General features: G+C 32.4%; 2 protein-coding genes across 4 annotated transcripts in view; both read right to left on the bottom strand.

Annotated features, from left to right (window-relative positions):
- Window positions 1-7,957, bottom strand: part of LOC140062841 (adhesion G-protein coupled receptor V1-like) — a 63,891-nt gene extending 55,934 nt beyond the window's left edge. For 2 of the 3 annotated variants that reach the window (XM_072109205.1, XM_072109207.1), the window contains exons 1-12: window positions 7,768-7,957; window positions 6,461-7,221; window positions 6,202-6,325; window positions 5,561-5,821; window positions 5,002-5,019; window positions 4,042-4,174; window positions 3,207-3,430; window positions 2,233-2,447; window positions 1,575-1,737; window positions 984-1,204; window positions 429-556; window positions 12-137 (exon numbers count right to left, since the gene is read on the bottom strand). In XM_072109205.1, the coding sequence (XP_071965306.1) occupies window positions 12-137; window positions 429-556; window positions 984-1,204; window positions 1,575-1,737; window positions 2,233-2,447; window positions 3,207-3,430; window positions 4,042-4,174; window positions 5,002-5,019; window positions 5,561-5,821; window positions 6,202-6,325; window positions 6,461-7,221; window positions 7,768-7,777 (2,384 nt within the window). In that variant the 5' untranslated portion in view covers window positions 7,778-7,957. The remainder of the gene's footprint in view (window positions 1-11; window positions 138-428; window positions 557-983; window positions 1,205-1,574; window positions 1,738-2,232; window positions 2,448-3,206; window positions 3,431-4,041; window positions 4,175-5,001; window positions 5,020-5,560; window positions 5,822-6,201; window positions 6,326-6,460; window positions 7,222-7,767) is intronic. The other variant, XM_072109206.1, reaches the window with a different exon arrangement.
- Window positions 7,827-15,673, bottom strand: LOC140062020 (adhesion G-protein coupled receptor V1-like). Its single transcript, XM_072108061.1, has 8 exons — window positions 15,485-15,673; window positions 13,255-13,459; window positions 12,377-12,628; window positions 11,868-11,972; window positions 11,336-11,458; window positions 9,226-10,240; window positions 8,297-8,599; window positions 7,827-7,903 (listed from the first exon to the last, which is right to left on the bottom strand). Exons 2-8 carry the CDS (start codon window positions 13,432-13,434, stop codon window positions 7,827-7,829), a joined length of 2,055 nt encoding a protein of 684 aa, XP_071964162.1. The 5' UTR covers window positions 13,435-13,459; window positions 15,485-15,673.
- Between the last annotated feature and the right edge of the window lie 1,289 nt (window positions 15,674-16,962).

Here is a 16,962-nt window from a genome sequence, read left to right as displayed (position 1 = left end):
CTAAAACTCACTTCAATGTTAGCCTCCTACTGTACAGTCTTACATCTTGTAATAACCCTTTGTAGTTATCACTGGTTGGGAGTCTAGCACCAACATACATCAAGCCATCACCATCAGCATTTTGATCACTGAGAATCCTGAGATGTGAAATAAAAAATAAAGTTTTTAGTACCATGCAAAGGTATTTCATGCCGATCCTTTCATATTTACTTTTTTCCCTAGAGGTGAAGAAGGCAGTATTTGTATGCCAATATTATAATTATGTAAGGGTTTCTTCTGATATCATTTTAGATATAAAATAAGAATAAATCATATAATTGACATGGAATGAAAGCCGTACAACAAAATTGGATATTAAGTGATAATTGATTATTATTAATTCAACCATACTTTTTAATATTGAATAATATGACTAAGGTGAAACTTACAAATCTGCCTGGAGTTGACCATCTACGTACACCTTGACCATGAGCTCAGCAACCACCACAATTATCTGATGCCATTTGTCATCGGTCAACATTAAATTACTGAATGTGGCACCTGCTGATAAATTCACCTGTAAAAGTAAATATATATTTAATTACCATTAGGTGAGGTAGATGTACTGTAATGACTTATTGTTATGATTTTTATTTTCAAACATTATATTCTTGATCATGTTGACACAATGTTACAGTCTTCCAAAAACAATCTTGGTTGTATATATTTAAAAAAGAAACTAGTATGCAGCTGTGAAAACGCTAGGAGAGTACAGGGGCTGCCTCCTGTAAACTATGCTTATCTGGTAGTGTATTTATCAACCGATATCTACTTCTTGGCTGGTGTCTATGTAATTTAGTTTTATGTGTTAGTTTATGTAAATCTTTACTACACAGCGAACAGTAAATAAATAAGTATAATCTGGTACAAGTTGAAACTCTGTTTAACTTTTACAGTAATTAAAAACCATGTCAACAAAAACAACCCATAAATTGACTACTCACAGAATTATCACTGGAATATCTAAATTCAATATAAGCAGATGATGTACTCTGAATTTCTAGTTTAAGACCATAAAACATCTTAATGCTGTCAGCCGCTGACACTTTACTGATGATAAACCCATTACAATCTAAAGTAGGCTTCACCCAAGCACTGATAGAGAACCCTGATGTAATCACTGATGGGGCTAGATGGTATTCAGCAGCCACTGGCAGATATGAATCTGAAGGCAAAAACATAAAATCTAGGCTTATGCAAGAAAAATTACTGCTACATTATAAAATAAAACAAATATGATATTTATTATTAATTTAATACATTTGAATGGGCTTTTAAGTTCCCAGTATTAATAAACGGGAGATTTTACCAAGTAAAGTATTACCAAAAAATAAAGCTAGGCTACTAGACATGTAAACACATTATTGTATAACTGAAAGATGTAATGGTTACATATAGTTTGATTAAAGATCTATTGAATTAGTCAGCTAGATGCTTTGATATAAATTGAATAGATTAAAATTAAAATTTTTCTTTAAATAGTTATTTTTAAAAATCCAATAACAATAATAGAATCAGATACTCTGGGAACATACCTGATCCTCCAGAAAATGAAAACACATTGGTTCCTGTGTGAGGTCGTCGTTGGTCAGGAACTGATATAACTCCACCGCCAGGTATGTATTCAGCCACAAATAACAAGTCGGTCACAGATGGTAAACCACCAGATATAGAATCTGTGAAAACTTCCCATAATGCCTAGACAAATAAATCCAGTTTTAGTTGAATTTTTATAATTATATTGTTAATGTTCTCTTCTGAACTTCTTTGGAAATAAAAAAATAAATAAATGTAAGAAGATTAAATCAATGTACATACATTATACAGAAGGAATGGCAAGTTACTTGGATATATCTTTGTCATTTGATTTATTGATTACAATTCAACTGCCAAGCATTAGTTGAATCCATCCTTACGATTGGAGTACATTTTACATCCAGGTTTGTGCAGACATTTTAAGAATTTGTGTGCAATGAAGCATGACCAGTGTTTAAAATAAATAAACCTGTATACATTCACATTTCTTCAGCAATGTATAGTTATATTGTTACATACAATTACAGGAATCTTACAGAAAAAAGTTTATATTCTGTAGCGATAAGACCATTGGAAAAAAAAAAGCACAAAGAAAATCATTAAGTAAAGTTTCATACAAGTTGAGAAAAGAATATAATAAAATAATAAAATATTTACCCCAACATCTGAAAACAGTCCCTGGTCTCTAACAATGGTGAAACTTGTTTCCGAAATCGATTCATCTCCTGAATAAAAATCTTCAGCAACATTTTTTTCTCGAGAGTTTGAAGGGAATCTTAAGACTCCATAAGGGTCATCATTTGGCAAGATTGTGATCACCACTGATAAAGGTCCAGTCTCAGAAAACCTTGGTACATCATTTGGATATCCACCTATGTTACAGAACATCAAATACAACTGTTAATTGTATTCATGCCTTAGATAAATACTTATTCAGACAGTGGCGGATCCAGGATTTTGAAAAAAAAGGGGAGAGGGGTGGGAAAGGCTTAAAAATTGTGAAATGAAGGGCTGAGCTTAATTTGATGTCCTATCTTTTGCATTACAATTTGCGAAAATTTAGGGGGGGGGGGAGGGGGCCCAAGCTGGTTGTATCCACCCCTGTCAGACACATTCATAATTGTTGCAATGTAAAACATTTGAGGTTCTATGTGGGTCCCTCATGTCTCATACAATTAAGTTCTGCCACAGCTTCTGTTCAGATGCTGTTGGGTCAATGAATGTATGAGAATTATGTTACTTTTGTTTGTCAAGTACTTTGCATGTTTTTTTATTTGTAAGTATTTTTTTTGTATATTTTATATAACACCTAAATGAATTCCTGTCATTTGATTTGATGATTGTGGGTCACATGGCGTGCAATAGTACACACTATTGAACGGTTGTTTTATTCAATCTGATTCAAATGACAGGAATCTATTTAGATGTTATATAAAAAAATAATGAATGTTTATGTGTGTAATGGTACAAATAATGGCATTTGGTGAATTCATGACATTATTACAAACATTATTATTATTATTAAACATTCATTATTTGTATAATATGCAACTGGAATTGTTTCACTGAAGATGGTGATAATTTCATTGCCTTATTTCAATTTCATTGACATTTATAAATGGTTAACTAACCTGAAACATTTACAAGCTGGACTTCATAATACTCTGTAAATTCAGGAATGGAATCAGCCAAAACGTTGAGACTTAGAACTTGTTGTGATTGACGGTCAGCAAATTCCAAAATGCCCTCAACCTTCTCAAACTCTTGCCCTTCATTGACCTTGTCGAGTGTACCGTTATAAACTATTTGCCATCCAACTTGTACAACACCATAATACCCCCTATCTCTTTGAACACTGTGTGTATAAAGACAATTACATGGTTGTACATAGTCTCTATAATCTCTTGTAATACAGTACATATAGACAGCACAAATTCAAAATTATTCAGTATTATCATGGAGGTTACTATAACATATGTCTGTACATTCTCATAACAAACATACTAAAATTTTACTTGGAATTGAATAATAGTATACATTCTCACTGTTTTATCACACGCGCAAATTATTATGATCCATAGTCATATCTGTTAAACTCAAGGCTTGAGTGTTGACAGTATTCTATACCAATTTGAATCATTGTGTGAGAAAAAAAAACAAACATGTGTGTACAGTATCTAAAGCTCTGTCTACACTATCAAACTTTATGTGACAACAAAATGTGATGTGCCCACATATGACATCACTACAATATTTGGCCATATCACTACCGTATTTGGGCACATCACACTTTTTTTGTCAAACTAGTTTGATAGTGTACAGAGCTTATTTCAGTAATATTTCAAATTATGTCATGAATGTTATACTAAAACAGCTTAACTGTCGCTTCCATGATGTATTGAATATAGTAGCAATCGATGCAATTAACTTTTATTAATAAGTTGTATTAAATATTGTATTACGTACAAGAAGTCAACAGATACGCCTTCACTTTGTGCTGTCTGGAATAACGGTTGACTGAAACTAAAGATACCACTTGCATCGTCATTAGGTACTATGGTAACCGTTGCTACAGGTTCACCATATACAACAACATCACCTAAAATAAAAAATAAAGATGTAACATAAGAAAACTGTAAACATTTAACATATTCTGAAAACTATTAATAGACGATGGAATAATGAAATGAGAAGTGGTCAAACTGAATTTGCTACAGTGTGTATTTAACTAATTAATTTACTAACTCTTGTGCAAAATAATTGCTTTAAACTCTAGCAAAAAATGTGTATAGAAAAATTCTTGGAATTAGATCTGGATAATGTGTTGACTTAAATGTTATCAATATTTGTGCCATACAAATAGGTGTGTATTCTAATTTTTGTTTGACTGTTATTGGTATTTTTTTCATATAATTTTCCTTTTTTTAGTGTTTAAATTTAATAAATAAAAAAGACAATCTGTTAATACCCATTAATAAAAACATAACACCATCAAAACAATTCCATGAATGGCACTCAACCAAAGATTAAGTGTAAATGCTCTATTATGTAAATTAGATAAGGAATGAATCCTTAATTTAAAAAATAACAAATTGTTTGATGACATAAGACATCAGAATCAAGAAATTGAGAAAAAGGGTGAAAAAGAGCCAAACTAAACCAGCTACTCTGAAGGACCTAGGTGTACTAATAAACCAAATTTTCAAAAACATAATTTTACCGCTTTTCTAATTCAAATGGATTTTAGAAAATCAAATTGAAAATGTAGTTAAACCAACCAGGCAATATAAAGAATACATGCATCTTTGTCAGTACATTATATATAAATTTTTTTATTGTAAATTAGCCGGAAGGAAGGTTTAGTAGGAATTATGCATGTATTGAAGAAAAAATCATGCAATAAATGTTTATTCAATAAATACTTACGTCCTCCAAAACTAAGGACTTAAAAATAAAAAGACAACAATAGGAGTAAAGAAACAAAAGCGGATAAAGAAAATATGTAATTTAGGTTTATGGAAATGCATGCTCAGTTTCGTAAAATGCTTATTCTACTCTTTAAAATGTATTTGGAAACAAGACTAAAACAGATTGTTTTTCAGTCCCACAATCAAATAGAGGAACCTGTACTAAAAAAGTAATATTAGCCACCTGTGACACCAAATTCAAACATCACCATGTTGGTGAAATGTTTACGCTGCAGTACATCAAGCTAGTATTACAGGTAGCATAATCTGTGTTACATACCAAACGGTTTCAATCTACACTATCAAACTTCATGTGACAACAAAATGTGATGTGCCCATATACATTATGGACGTGATGATGTCATCATTACCATATTAAGCATATCACTTCGATATTTGGGCACATCACACTTTTGTTAAACTAGCTTAGTGTGGACAGAGCTTTAATTTAGTTGAGTCAACGTTATCATCAACTAGAGAGATTGCAAAATAAATGTATGTTAACAATTGATTCTTACCAATAGGATTGAAGAGTTCTACAATAAAAACTTCAGCCTCTTCTGGGTTGTCATCCTGAAGAATTGACAGTGTTATTGTCTGAACTTTAACCCCAATGGAAAATGTCAAAATCCCAGATGCATTCTCATAGTCTTGTCGTTGATCCAGAGCGGTGACACTAACTGTTCTATACTGAACTGACACAACGTCGGTGGCAGTACCATTGCGTCTTACACTAAGAACAACTGTACTGGGCTCCATGGCATCAACTTCAACTGGTTCTAAAAATGGCATTGTAATAGAAAACATCAATGTTTTAATGAAGATTTCATTTTTTTTTTCTGCATTACAGATTATTATACATTATGCAATACAATACAATATTGAATATCTTTAAATTAGAAACAATTAAATCTACAATGAACCTACCCTAGATGTAGTGCCACCCCATTTATATACTGGCATTTTTAACAAACATAATTTGAAATTTTTATATCAAAACAATAACAGTTTTTATTTAATTAAATAAAAATTAGTATTTTCCAAGTACGAACATATATCCTACAGGAACCTTTTTGAACTAAATGAATAATATTTTGTACAACCAACATGTTTGTAATAATTTTTTTCAAACAGACAAATTCAGTGATATTATGATTACCTTCAAAGAAGATGGCATCATCATTTTTGTTGATGTTAAGGTATGCTTCTTTGTTTGTGCCAATTTCACTACCACCCGTAGCATCGTACAAAGTTATTGTAAACTGTTCAGATGCTTCTGGAATCTAAAAAAAACATAAGATGATATTAATAATATAGTTTTTTTATTGATACTGTATTAATATTCATAAAAATATTTAATATAATAAACATCATGATTCCTCGATATTACTACAAAATATTATTGTAAAAATATTTACCTGATCATCTTGGGATGAGATTTCGATGTAAGCTAAAGTTTGACCCTCAATGAATGTTAGTGACCCATTCACTGGGCTTACATCAATAGGCGACATTTGAGGCAACACAGTCCACGAAACTGTTACAGTTGTAAAGGACCCTTCTGAACGAATGACTGCAAAACGTGCAACTTCTAATGGTGTTCCTTTGCTCTCATCAATATAAATAATAGTTGGAGTTTGTTCAAAGTGGAACATACCATACGGCTTGTCATTCTCTAAAATTGTTACCACTATGTTTGAATTCGGTCCAATTTCACTCGGTACTGAACCAAAACTTTGAAGAGTAAAGTTAAAAACCTCATCTAACTCAGGGATGTCATCATCAAATGCAAGGAAAGAAATGTTTCTGATTGTTTCACCGGGTTCAAAGGTCACAACATTTGGCACATGAATAAAATCAACAATATTTGATACCCCTGAGGTGTCAATCATAGAATACATAACTTCACGCGTCGCTAGAGCTGATCCGGTACGGATAATTGAAACTTGAATAACCTGAAAGGATTCGGTTGTCACGTATGGTCCTGAAGAGAAAGAAGCAAATTCGAAAACTCCTCCAGGGTCATCGTTTTCAAGTATAGCAATTTCAGCTGTCACAGATCCTTCTTTGAGTCGTTGGTTGTCAGGGGTTATACTGTACAATTCCACTTGAAAGAGCTCCTCAAGTTCAGCAAAATCATCAGCACTAATTTGAATATATATATACCCTCTTGCAACACCTTGAAAAAAGAAGTCAACAATAAAAAATATACATCTGAAATATTTCTTAATCTAGTAATCAATTTCAAGAAAATGTTTCTGTAATTTCAATTTTTTTTTAAATATTTTATAAGTTATATGTTATAATGAAGGTAATATCTTTAAAAAAAAATGTAATCTGGTAAACCAGGCTTTATTTAATGTTATGTCTTTAGGCACATGTGGCCAAGGATTACCAATAGTAAACTAGTCACTGTCCTTCCAGATAGGTGGTAATTCCTCTGATATAGGGGCTATTTTGTGAACCAGTTCCCCCTACTCGTCTCGATTGATGATGAGCTGGGTTCTTTAAAGTGCACTGTGTACACCTGACCTACTGTTTATAGTCTCTTTGAGAAGACATTGTCCACCACCCGAACTAGTCAGCCTCGAACCCATGGCGATATTGTTGGCTCTTTAGGTACGGTATTTTCACAGTATTCTATCAATTATTCTCTTGTAAAATACTACAATAGCCAATATAATATGTGAATCATGATATTTACTGGAGGTTGTCTCTAGCTTACCTGGTGGCATGTAAACTGTTCCAGATGATGGAGACAAATCATAAATTCTGTCTGTAGCGTTACCACCAACCTCTAACACACGCCATAGAAGTGATACGTAACCAGATGTACCTTCTCTTGTTAAATTCAATTGAATCTAAAAAATTAACAATGTTTTCACATCTTATTTATAAACCAATAGAAAGCATAATATTTTAGTTGTTTATGTTTGCAATAAAACAGAAGTTTAACGATTTTTAAAACCCTAGGATTTGTTACAGTTCCAGAGATAATGTATTACAGTACGAAATTCATCTATGAACGTACAGTGAGCTGTTAAGGAGCTCATTTTACTACGCCTTAGCATTTTGTGGTAGGGTGGCCAGTTCCTTTCGACACCACCTTATAGTCCCTAGTATTTCAACCAAGTAACCACTCGTGAACAATATTAATGGTGCATTATGCGTCATGTTTTGTGTCTAAACATGAATAATTATACATTCTACAAACTCTATAATATTTTTAAAGAAGAAATTATTATTCGGTATACAAACCGTAAAAGCATCTTCCTCTGGTTCCTCAACCTCTAACTTAAGACTATTCTGATCAAATCCAACATCACTATTAGCCTCTGCTGGTGACACTTCCAAAGATACAACATCTTTTACTCCAATACGAGGGCTGGATGGTGGCAGTATGGTATCGTAGTTCAGAAGATCTACCTCTTGTAAGGTTGCCTTGAAGACTGCATTGACACTGAGGTATGCATCATTTTGAATATTGATGGAGAATCTATGAATGGAGAGATCTTGAGGAAATACAGTGGTGGTCTCTGAAGCAAGATCCAAAATATCTGAAAGTAGACATTTTTCTTGATTAAAAATGGTTTAAGTTTAAGAACATATCAAAGTTATTATAAATCTAACTGCCAGAATACAAATAATTGTTTAACTACTACTGTACAGTACAATTTCATAAAGTATGTTTCTATGTAAAACATGGATTAAAGACACCAGAAAAAAACATATTACTGAGCCATGTGTACAAATCTGTCATGCCAAGATATATACAGCATAATTTATACTGTACTGTGTAATTGGTAAAATCATCTTTATTTCAAATACTGTAAACATAAGAATATATCAAACATCCCAGATCAGATTGGATGACCAAACATATGCAGGGCAAAACAACAAATACAAAATGCTTATAACAAGAAGGTAAAATAGTAGAAAACCCATCCGAAATGCATAAAATTTGGTTTGTTATAAAAATTGTCATTATTATGGAACAGTTTTGCCACATCGAAATAAAAAAATTCTCCCAAACCAAAACTTAAAATCCTTCTCAAACCAGACTTTTTTCAAGTCTCAATTATTAAGGTACACATAACATAGCTAAAAGACCATGTTACATCCTTATTAATGCTGTACATCAAATATAACCACAAAACAATGTCTGTGTTGTCTTCAATCTTACCTTCAATTCCTATTGTTGACTCTTCCTCACCTGGAAGTTCATATGTTATAGTAACGTTGACTAGAATATCTCCAATCAATCCTCCACTTCTTGTCAGAGTTAACTTTAATTTCCGAGGGGACTCAGAGGCTGCAATACTTTGATCAATGTCTGATGAAAACTGGATAACACCATAAACATCATCACTATCAACGAGCAGCAACTGACCTTCAGTTGGCGCTCTTACAGATGCTCCACCAGTTACCGTTGATGGAAGAATTCTAACAATATATCTCTCGGCTTCTTCTGGAATGTTATCGTCAATAAAAGTTATATTAATTTCTGAAGATGTTTGTCCTTCAGAAAAATAAACAACTCCTTCAGAAGGAATCAAATCATTGTTAACATCATCAGTGTTTGAATCATTTCTAACAATCTCATAATTTATGCTGACATCGCCAAACGTCCCGCCAAATCTTTCAACAATAAAATTTGTATTTAAACCGGTATCTTCACCAGTCGTCACATACAGGGATGAATCTTTCAAAAATAGCACTCCATTTTGATCATCATTTCCTAAAATTGTTAAAACAGCTACAGATGGCTCAGCAATGACAGCATTTGAACTGGAGTTTGCAAGAATAATTTCAAAGTCTTCACCAATTTCTGGTATATTATCGGATAAAATTGTAATAGTGATTGTTTTAGTATATTCTCTTGGTAAGAAAGTCAAGGTGCCATTTGATGCTACTGCGTCTAGTCCTAGAGTTCCAGAACTGGAACCCATAAAATAACCTACTGTGACCGTCTCATCATCTGGGCCTAGCTGAGTAACTCCATCTTCTGCTAGGCCCCTGTTAACAGTTATCAAAGCAGCACCAGCGTCCTCTTCATACAAGTAAAATGCCTGGGCGAACTGCAGTGGACTATCATTTTTCAAAATTTTTAAAGTTAATTTTGACAATGATCCATCCAACTTGGCACCATCTGTTGCTTCTAATAACCTTATTTCAAATGTTTCCTCATTCTCGGGTATCTAATAAACAAAAAAGAATTTAAACAGTGGTAAATAAATGGTGGTAAACTGAAATATTCATTTTATTTCAATTGTACTGTACATCCAACAGCCATTACATGATGTCTTTAACAGTCGTGAGGTAATTTCCCGATTGATCGTAATCAAAACGGTACTGGGTTTGGTCTACTAGCGTTCCTGCTCCCAACCAGTACATCCATTCATAGAAGCCTTAATGAAGTAAGCCTACCTGGTGGTGGCCATAGAACGGTCCCGAGATAACGACTATACTTCGGCTTTAGTCGATAGAAGATTTAATAAATTGTTAGAGATAGAGTATACGATGTTATGATTATGTGTAGATATGTGATTTGTTCTTTTTATTCAAGTGATGTTATGTATTTAATCAATTTGTTATATCAATTAATTAAATTATCGTAGATTGCATATTATGCGATAAATATTATTTAATACATTTTTGATATATTATTATTATTATAATATTAATAAAAAGATATTTGTTAGTATAAATTTAAAAATATAGATATAAGGAAGAAAAGCAAAGAAATTATGGAGCGGCTGTACCAGAATATACAACACCAAGTATTGTAAAGTTAATATATTAAAAAATTTTAGGCGATCTTGTCAAAGGTCAAGAGCCCTCAGCAATTTTAAAAATTCATATCATTACAAAAAAATGATTGGTATAGTACATTAAAACTCTAAAAGTTACAAACATAATAAGATAAAAGTACCGACAGTATTAATATTATTACATACACAAAAATAAATAATTTAATGACTTCTTTAATTCCTTGAATCATATATTGTTTTAAGCTAATTTTTAATAAAAAATTATATATTCATTATTAATTTACTGTACATCTTACAATGTTGTAATGATATAATATTTTTGTTAGGTAATGAATGTAAATGTACATAGTAAATTAATCTTTAAGTAACCTGGATTGAGATGTTTTAAAGATTGCTTATTTTATCCAATCGATTTTAACTTTAATAATTCAAGTAACTGCAAATGGTCGGTCAGGTATTTTTACTATTTGTAGATTGATTGGAATTACGTATGGAAAAAGGATAATGATATGAACACTCTACCTGGTCTGGAATTATACGAAGTGACAAAATGCTTTCACTTTGATTATTCTTGAAAACCACTGAGCCAGAAGAAGGTAAAATGTCATCAGGACCACTGCCATCAGTTAGTTCAATACCCATTATCTGGAGAGAGTCAAGACAAAATATTAGTATACAAAGTCAGAGTATGTTAGTGGAGATGCGGCACATTCAGGGTTATTTAAAATGTTTCGACATGCACAAGGCGCAACCTAGTTTAGAAATACCTACCGAACTACTATGGCAAGCACCACTGCTTGGCGACCAAATCACCAACCTAGCAAAACATTCATGTAGCAGGATTGACAAGGTATATAGGTCAGGAGAAAATTAAACATGTTTAAAGACGACCTAAAAACTACGCCCCACGATATCTCAAGACGACTCGTCCTGTTTCAACTTAGACAGCACCAACGAGTCAAGACGTTGCATTGAGCCTCGTCGTACGATGCTGTCTGACTTGACCTTAAAATGTTAATAAACATGGTATAGATTTTAGTAAAGTAAAATTTACCTCAAATGTGGCAGATACTGATGAGAATGCTCCACGTTCACGAGAACAAGTTACATTAACGATGGTTTCTTCAAATGGATCTTCAGAGATGACCAATGGTCCAACCTATAATGAAACAGAACATAAATGTCACAACATCTTTCTTTATTTCTTTTTCAGAATATCTAGTACAGGACCAAGATCAGCATACTGGTACAGTAGATGTATCACATACAGTATGTACTGTACACAGAACAGGTATACATCAGATGGACAATATAATGAGAGAGGTCTTTAAACCCATGCCTTTATAATCATAATATAGCCATTCCTACAGATTCTGCTTTGTCTCGAAGCTCTTGTCTATCCTCAAAGTACCCGTCTCTGCACAGATACAGGACCATTTTTGAGAAGTTTGTCAGGATTTTAAAAAGAATGAGACTGTATTTTTATTTTCTGGAATATTAAATACAGTGTTAATCATTTTAAAACAATTACTAAATTAACTTTGAACAAGCTCTACAACTTACTGAAGAAAATCCAATAATACCATAAGCATCATCATTAGCTTCTATTGTAACCCTGGAGATACCTTGACTAACAGTTACTTGTCCAGCACCAGACAAGACACTAAGTTCAAAGGTGAAGACTTCATCATCCTCTGGTATGTCATCATTCAGTATGTACCATGTTGTTTCTTGCGTTTCCACTGCATCACCTGCACTAAATTCTATAAACTGATTGTATGGCACTCTGAAATCGTTTGCAATTCCTTCTGTAGGCTGAAAAACAAAGAAAATTGAATACTGTAGTTAGAATGTCAGTTTGAAAGTATACAGTTAGGGGGGAAATCTGATAAAACTCCTAGAAAGTAGGAAGCCTTTTGCCATTTTTCCCTGACTGTATACTGTATGTTGTTGAAAAATATGGTAATGTTAGATGCGTTATAGTTTACAAACATTTTAAGTTTGGTGCATGGACCATGCTTGATAAACAAAGGTTACCAGTACCAAGCACTAATTTATTAATTTAAAATTGAAACCCAATATCAAAGGTATCACCAATTTTTTACTGTGGACCCAAAGCCCATATTAGGTCCCCTGTGGGGGTAGAGAGGCTCAATGGCTTAAAAGGCACTAATCCATTTTAAGATTTTATTTTATATTTTTCAAAATTATTTTATATAATAAAGCAAAACTATAACATTATGTACAATAGAGCTGGCTAGTACAATACATCAGATAAGGTTCCAACTGTACAACCATAACATTTTTAAAATAATAGTATACAGTATTCATACAGTATTTAAGTGTTTGATATTTTGTCACAAATATATTGTATAACATCATACTGGATATTCAAATTCTATTCCATTATATTATAAAGAAGTTGAAATTGATTGACTTACACTTATTATATCAATTAATATTGAGATACTTGTATCACTTCTGCCTGTTTTCTGTACTCTTAAGGTAAATGATGAGTCATCAAATTCTCCAACAGATATAGCGGTTTCCAAAAAGGAGACTTGTGCATTCTGGGCCAGCAGAATGGCAATCTGGGATAGCAGTACCACTAATAGCATCATGATTCTTCACGATAATGATGTAATCCTAATTAAAAAATAAATAAATAATAGGTGAACATTACAGGTTTTTTTATATCGGAATATTCATTTTAAAAACCATGATACACAATACAATATACTGTACAGTTCACTCATTTACAAGTAAAATAAAGACAAAGCAGACACGAGAAAAAAAAAAGAATTGGAGGACCAGGTGACTTGCAACCCAAAGTGCGTCACCCATCACCAGGTAAAAGGCTGTACATGACCTCCAGACATCAAGAGTGAATTGAGTGGAAATACGGAAGAACTTTATTACTTTACATTATTGTCAAATAAAAGTCAAATTAAGCTCATGAAATTTATAAAGAAAAACAATACATTAATTTATAGCAACACATTAATACAAAATCAGTTAATGTACTGAATTACAGGCTACTGTATTGTGTGACTGGAACAGACATCATTTGATAGCAGGATTGCCATACAGTACGTTAAATTTTTCTGCCAAAGATTCAAGCCAAATTGTTTTAAAAAGACATCTCATTTTAGTTTACTGTACAGTGTACTATCTATGAAATTGATTTTTAATAAACCATGGATTTTTTTATAATTAGATAATGAATGGATAATAGGTCAATTATAATGTTAATTGTAAAAAATAATAATTTAAATACAGTACTGATAGTGATAGTAGCTCATGTTTTAAAATTAATGTTAATAGTACTGTATTTGACATTTTATGTTACTAAATATATGTAAAAAAACTGTGCAGTATACAATTACAGTAACTGTTGGTTTTAATCCTTCAATACAAACTGCCACAGCTTTATGGCAATTCTGCGAAAATCAATAATTAACGTTAGCAAACATGCTATTTCTATGAATCATTGTATTGTAGTTTTAATGACACAAACTACTATATACTGTACAGTAGTTTAGACAAATTGCAGTTATTAAACTAAGACTAGAGGGTGTGCCTCCCTACATTAGTAAGTGTACAGTACATGTGTGGTATACTGTACAAAAAAAAAAAAAAAATGTGAAAACACCTTCTCAACCATGACGAGTTGTAAACAATCCTAATTAGCATCATGCATACTCATGGTTTAAAATCTTTGTTTACTTTCGCTACCAACGATTTTCCAGGCGAAATGTAATCAAATTAATTTACCTGTTAATTACGTAAAATTGCTGTTTTTGTCTTGAATTTTTATATGAAGTGAATAACTTTAATATTACTTTGATATGGCCAATTTAAATTCAGAATAGTTTGACCTCCATTTTTTGTGTTTCAAGGGACAATACATCTTTAAGTGTCATGCCTAAGGATGTAAGAAAAGTGACCAGCATTGGATTCTATTCTAACTATCTATCAGTATTCCAACAAATGTTCGAAAAGACGAATAAATCTGAATCTATAGTTTTGGTTGTATTTTAGACATTTCCGAGGGTCTTTGTTTTCAAAACATTTTAAGATGTTAAGAGACAAACAAAAAAAAACAATATTGTATAGTTGAATATGATGACTGGCTGGAACAACTGCCAATAAAAATTGCATTTTATCTTACAAAATGATGTACAAAACTGATGTACAAATTCTATATTTAAAAAAAAAAATGTATGTAACTGTTAGGCCTACTACTACATAGGTTAATTTGAATCAAACTATTATGTATGATAATACAATAAAAAGCTCTCATCTATGTAAACAATACGGACAACAATACACCCTACTTTACATGACAATAGGAACGCATACGTTGTTGACATGCTGTTTGCAATTTCAAAATAAAATCAATTGTGAGAGATCTATCTTCACAATGTAGCTGGATATACGCCTATATATGTATTAATACAGTTGTGTTTCATTGATCCAGCTAGGCCCAGTACTTATATCCCACCTGTTGATTTGAAGATACCACACGGCGGGGGAGCCACGGCGGCACCTAGTATAAGGCTAAGTAAGAAGAGTAGAAAGACTAAAAAAACAAGTAAAAATTGTAGGGCCTACTGCTGTTTTAGTGTTACAACCCGAAGTGGTGGGATAATTCCCCCATATTAAACTCACCTGGGATCTCACCTCTTAATTTAGTAAATTTGATATTGTTTTAGCCCAAAATAACTTCATTTCTGCCTATTTTTTGGAAATGTTTAAAATCTCTTACTGGATTTTCGCCTACTTAATAAATTCCAAGGCGACGCGACGCTTTTCTTGTTTTGCTCGAGAATCGACTTGGACTCCACCAAAATGACTCACTTTATGGCGCCCTCTATAGATTGTATATTCTTTCCTATCTAGGAGATAGAGGGAGCATATTACACAAGCACGTCAGAGCCATTATATTATGGCTCTGAAGCACGTCAGTCACGAATCGAGCTTTCAGCCAGGCTTATTATTTTATTAACGAATTGTTTTGACGTTCTCAAATTATAGTCAGCTATAACGAAATAGAAATTACATTTAGCTCGTCGTCGTCATCGCAAACGCCATCATCATCACTACCATCACCAGCATTGTTTGAACATCATTCCCCTATATTCCAAGTTTGTCAAGAATAATAATTATAACAATATAGTGCAAGTACCATTTTATTAATTCCATTTTAATAATGTTGTAAACACTCTAATCATAGTTTATTATTTCTCACTATTGTTTTTCTATAATTTTATATAGGCCTACATATACATATTTTAAAATATTTTACATATAGGGCTATTATAAATATAAATATTTTAAAATAATGTACATTTAAGCTAGCTAAGCATTTGTATGGTCCATTATCTAAAAAATCTCACTAAAGTTAGTGTTGTATTAATTCACGTCACCAGATTATGTTTTTAAAAAGTTTGCAGACAACCGATTTAATTGAAATTTGTCTATATTTTGAAAAAATGGTCCGTGTCCCACGTTTGTGTATCGATATGACAGTTGTTTCTTTCCATGATTGCGAGGGATTTCACCGGTAGGCCTATTTAAAGTTTTTTTTAAGATGAGGGGTTTGGCTATAGTCTGTTAGTAGGCCTACATGTGGATGTATCCCATCAGGCCCTGACGATGAATTTGAATGAATTAGTTCATTTATAACATTAGAATTATAATTCTCATGGGAGAGGTCATCACTAGTATTTCAATATACATTTTTTTAAAGTATCATTATGGATTTTACGAGATTAGAATTTCATAGCATTCTATATTTGATGATGCAACCGTCCATCTGGGCGTTTGATTTCAGTGATTGTAGCTTTAACAATTTGTCCGACTAGAATTACAATAATGCTATGCGCTGTATACTGAATGTCTCTAGAAGCAGTTTAGTGCCAGTATGATGTTTATTGAACATGGTGTCTCTTCCTTTAATGAGTATATGCGAAAATCTATCTATGGTTTCATGTAACGTATGTTGAATAGTAGTAATAGTAGTAATACTACTTGTGTTTGCGCGCAAACATATGCTTCATAACTCAAAAATGTTTTGTAGATGGAGAAGTATCCTATGGCCTATATATTTAAGTTTAGAGTTTGCAAATTTTCGTTTTCTGTTTGTA

This window comes from Antedon mediterranea, chromosome 11 (genome assembly GCF_964355755.1).
Source record: "Antedon mediterranea chromosome 11, ecAntMedi1.1, whole genome shotgun sequence".
Taxonomy (NCBI): Eukaryota; Metazoa; Echinodermata; class Crinoidea; order Comatulida; family Antedonidae; genus Antedon; species Antedon mediterranea.
This window is presented reverse-complemented; position numbering and strand designations above follow the sequence as displayed.

Excerpts from the sequence above, each read along its gene's own strand:
- LOC140062020 (XM_072108061.1), bottom strand. The coding sequence starts at position 13,434 with ATGATGCTATTAGTGGTACTGCTATCCCAGATTGCCATTCTGCTGGCC. Across the intron at positions 12,629-13,254 it reads TATTAATTGATATAATAAGT|CCTACAGAAGGAATTGCAAA; the intron begins GTAAGTCAATCA and ends TTTGTTTTTCAG. Across the intron at positions 7,904-8,296 it reads GGAAGATGCTTTTACGGTTT|ATTCAATTGAATTTAACAAG; the intron begins GTATACCGAATA and ends TTAATTTTTTAG.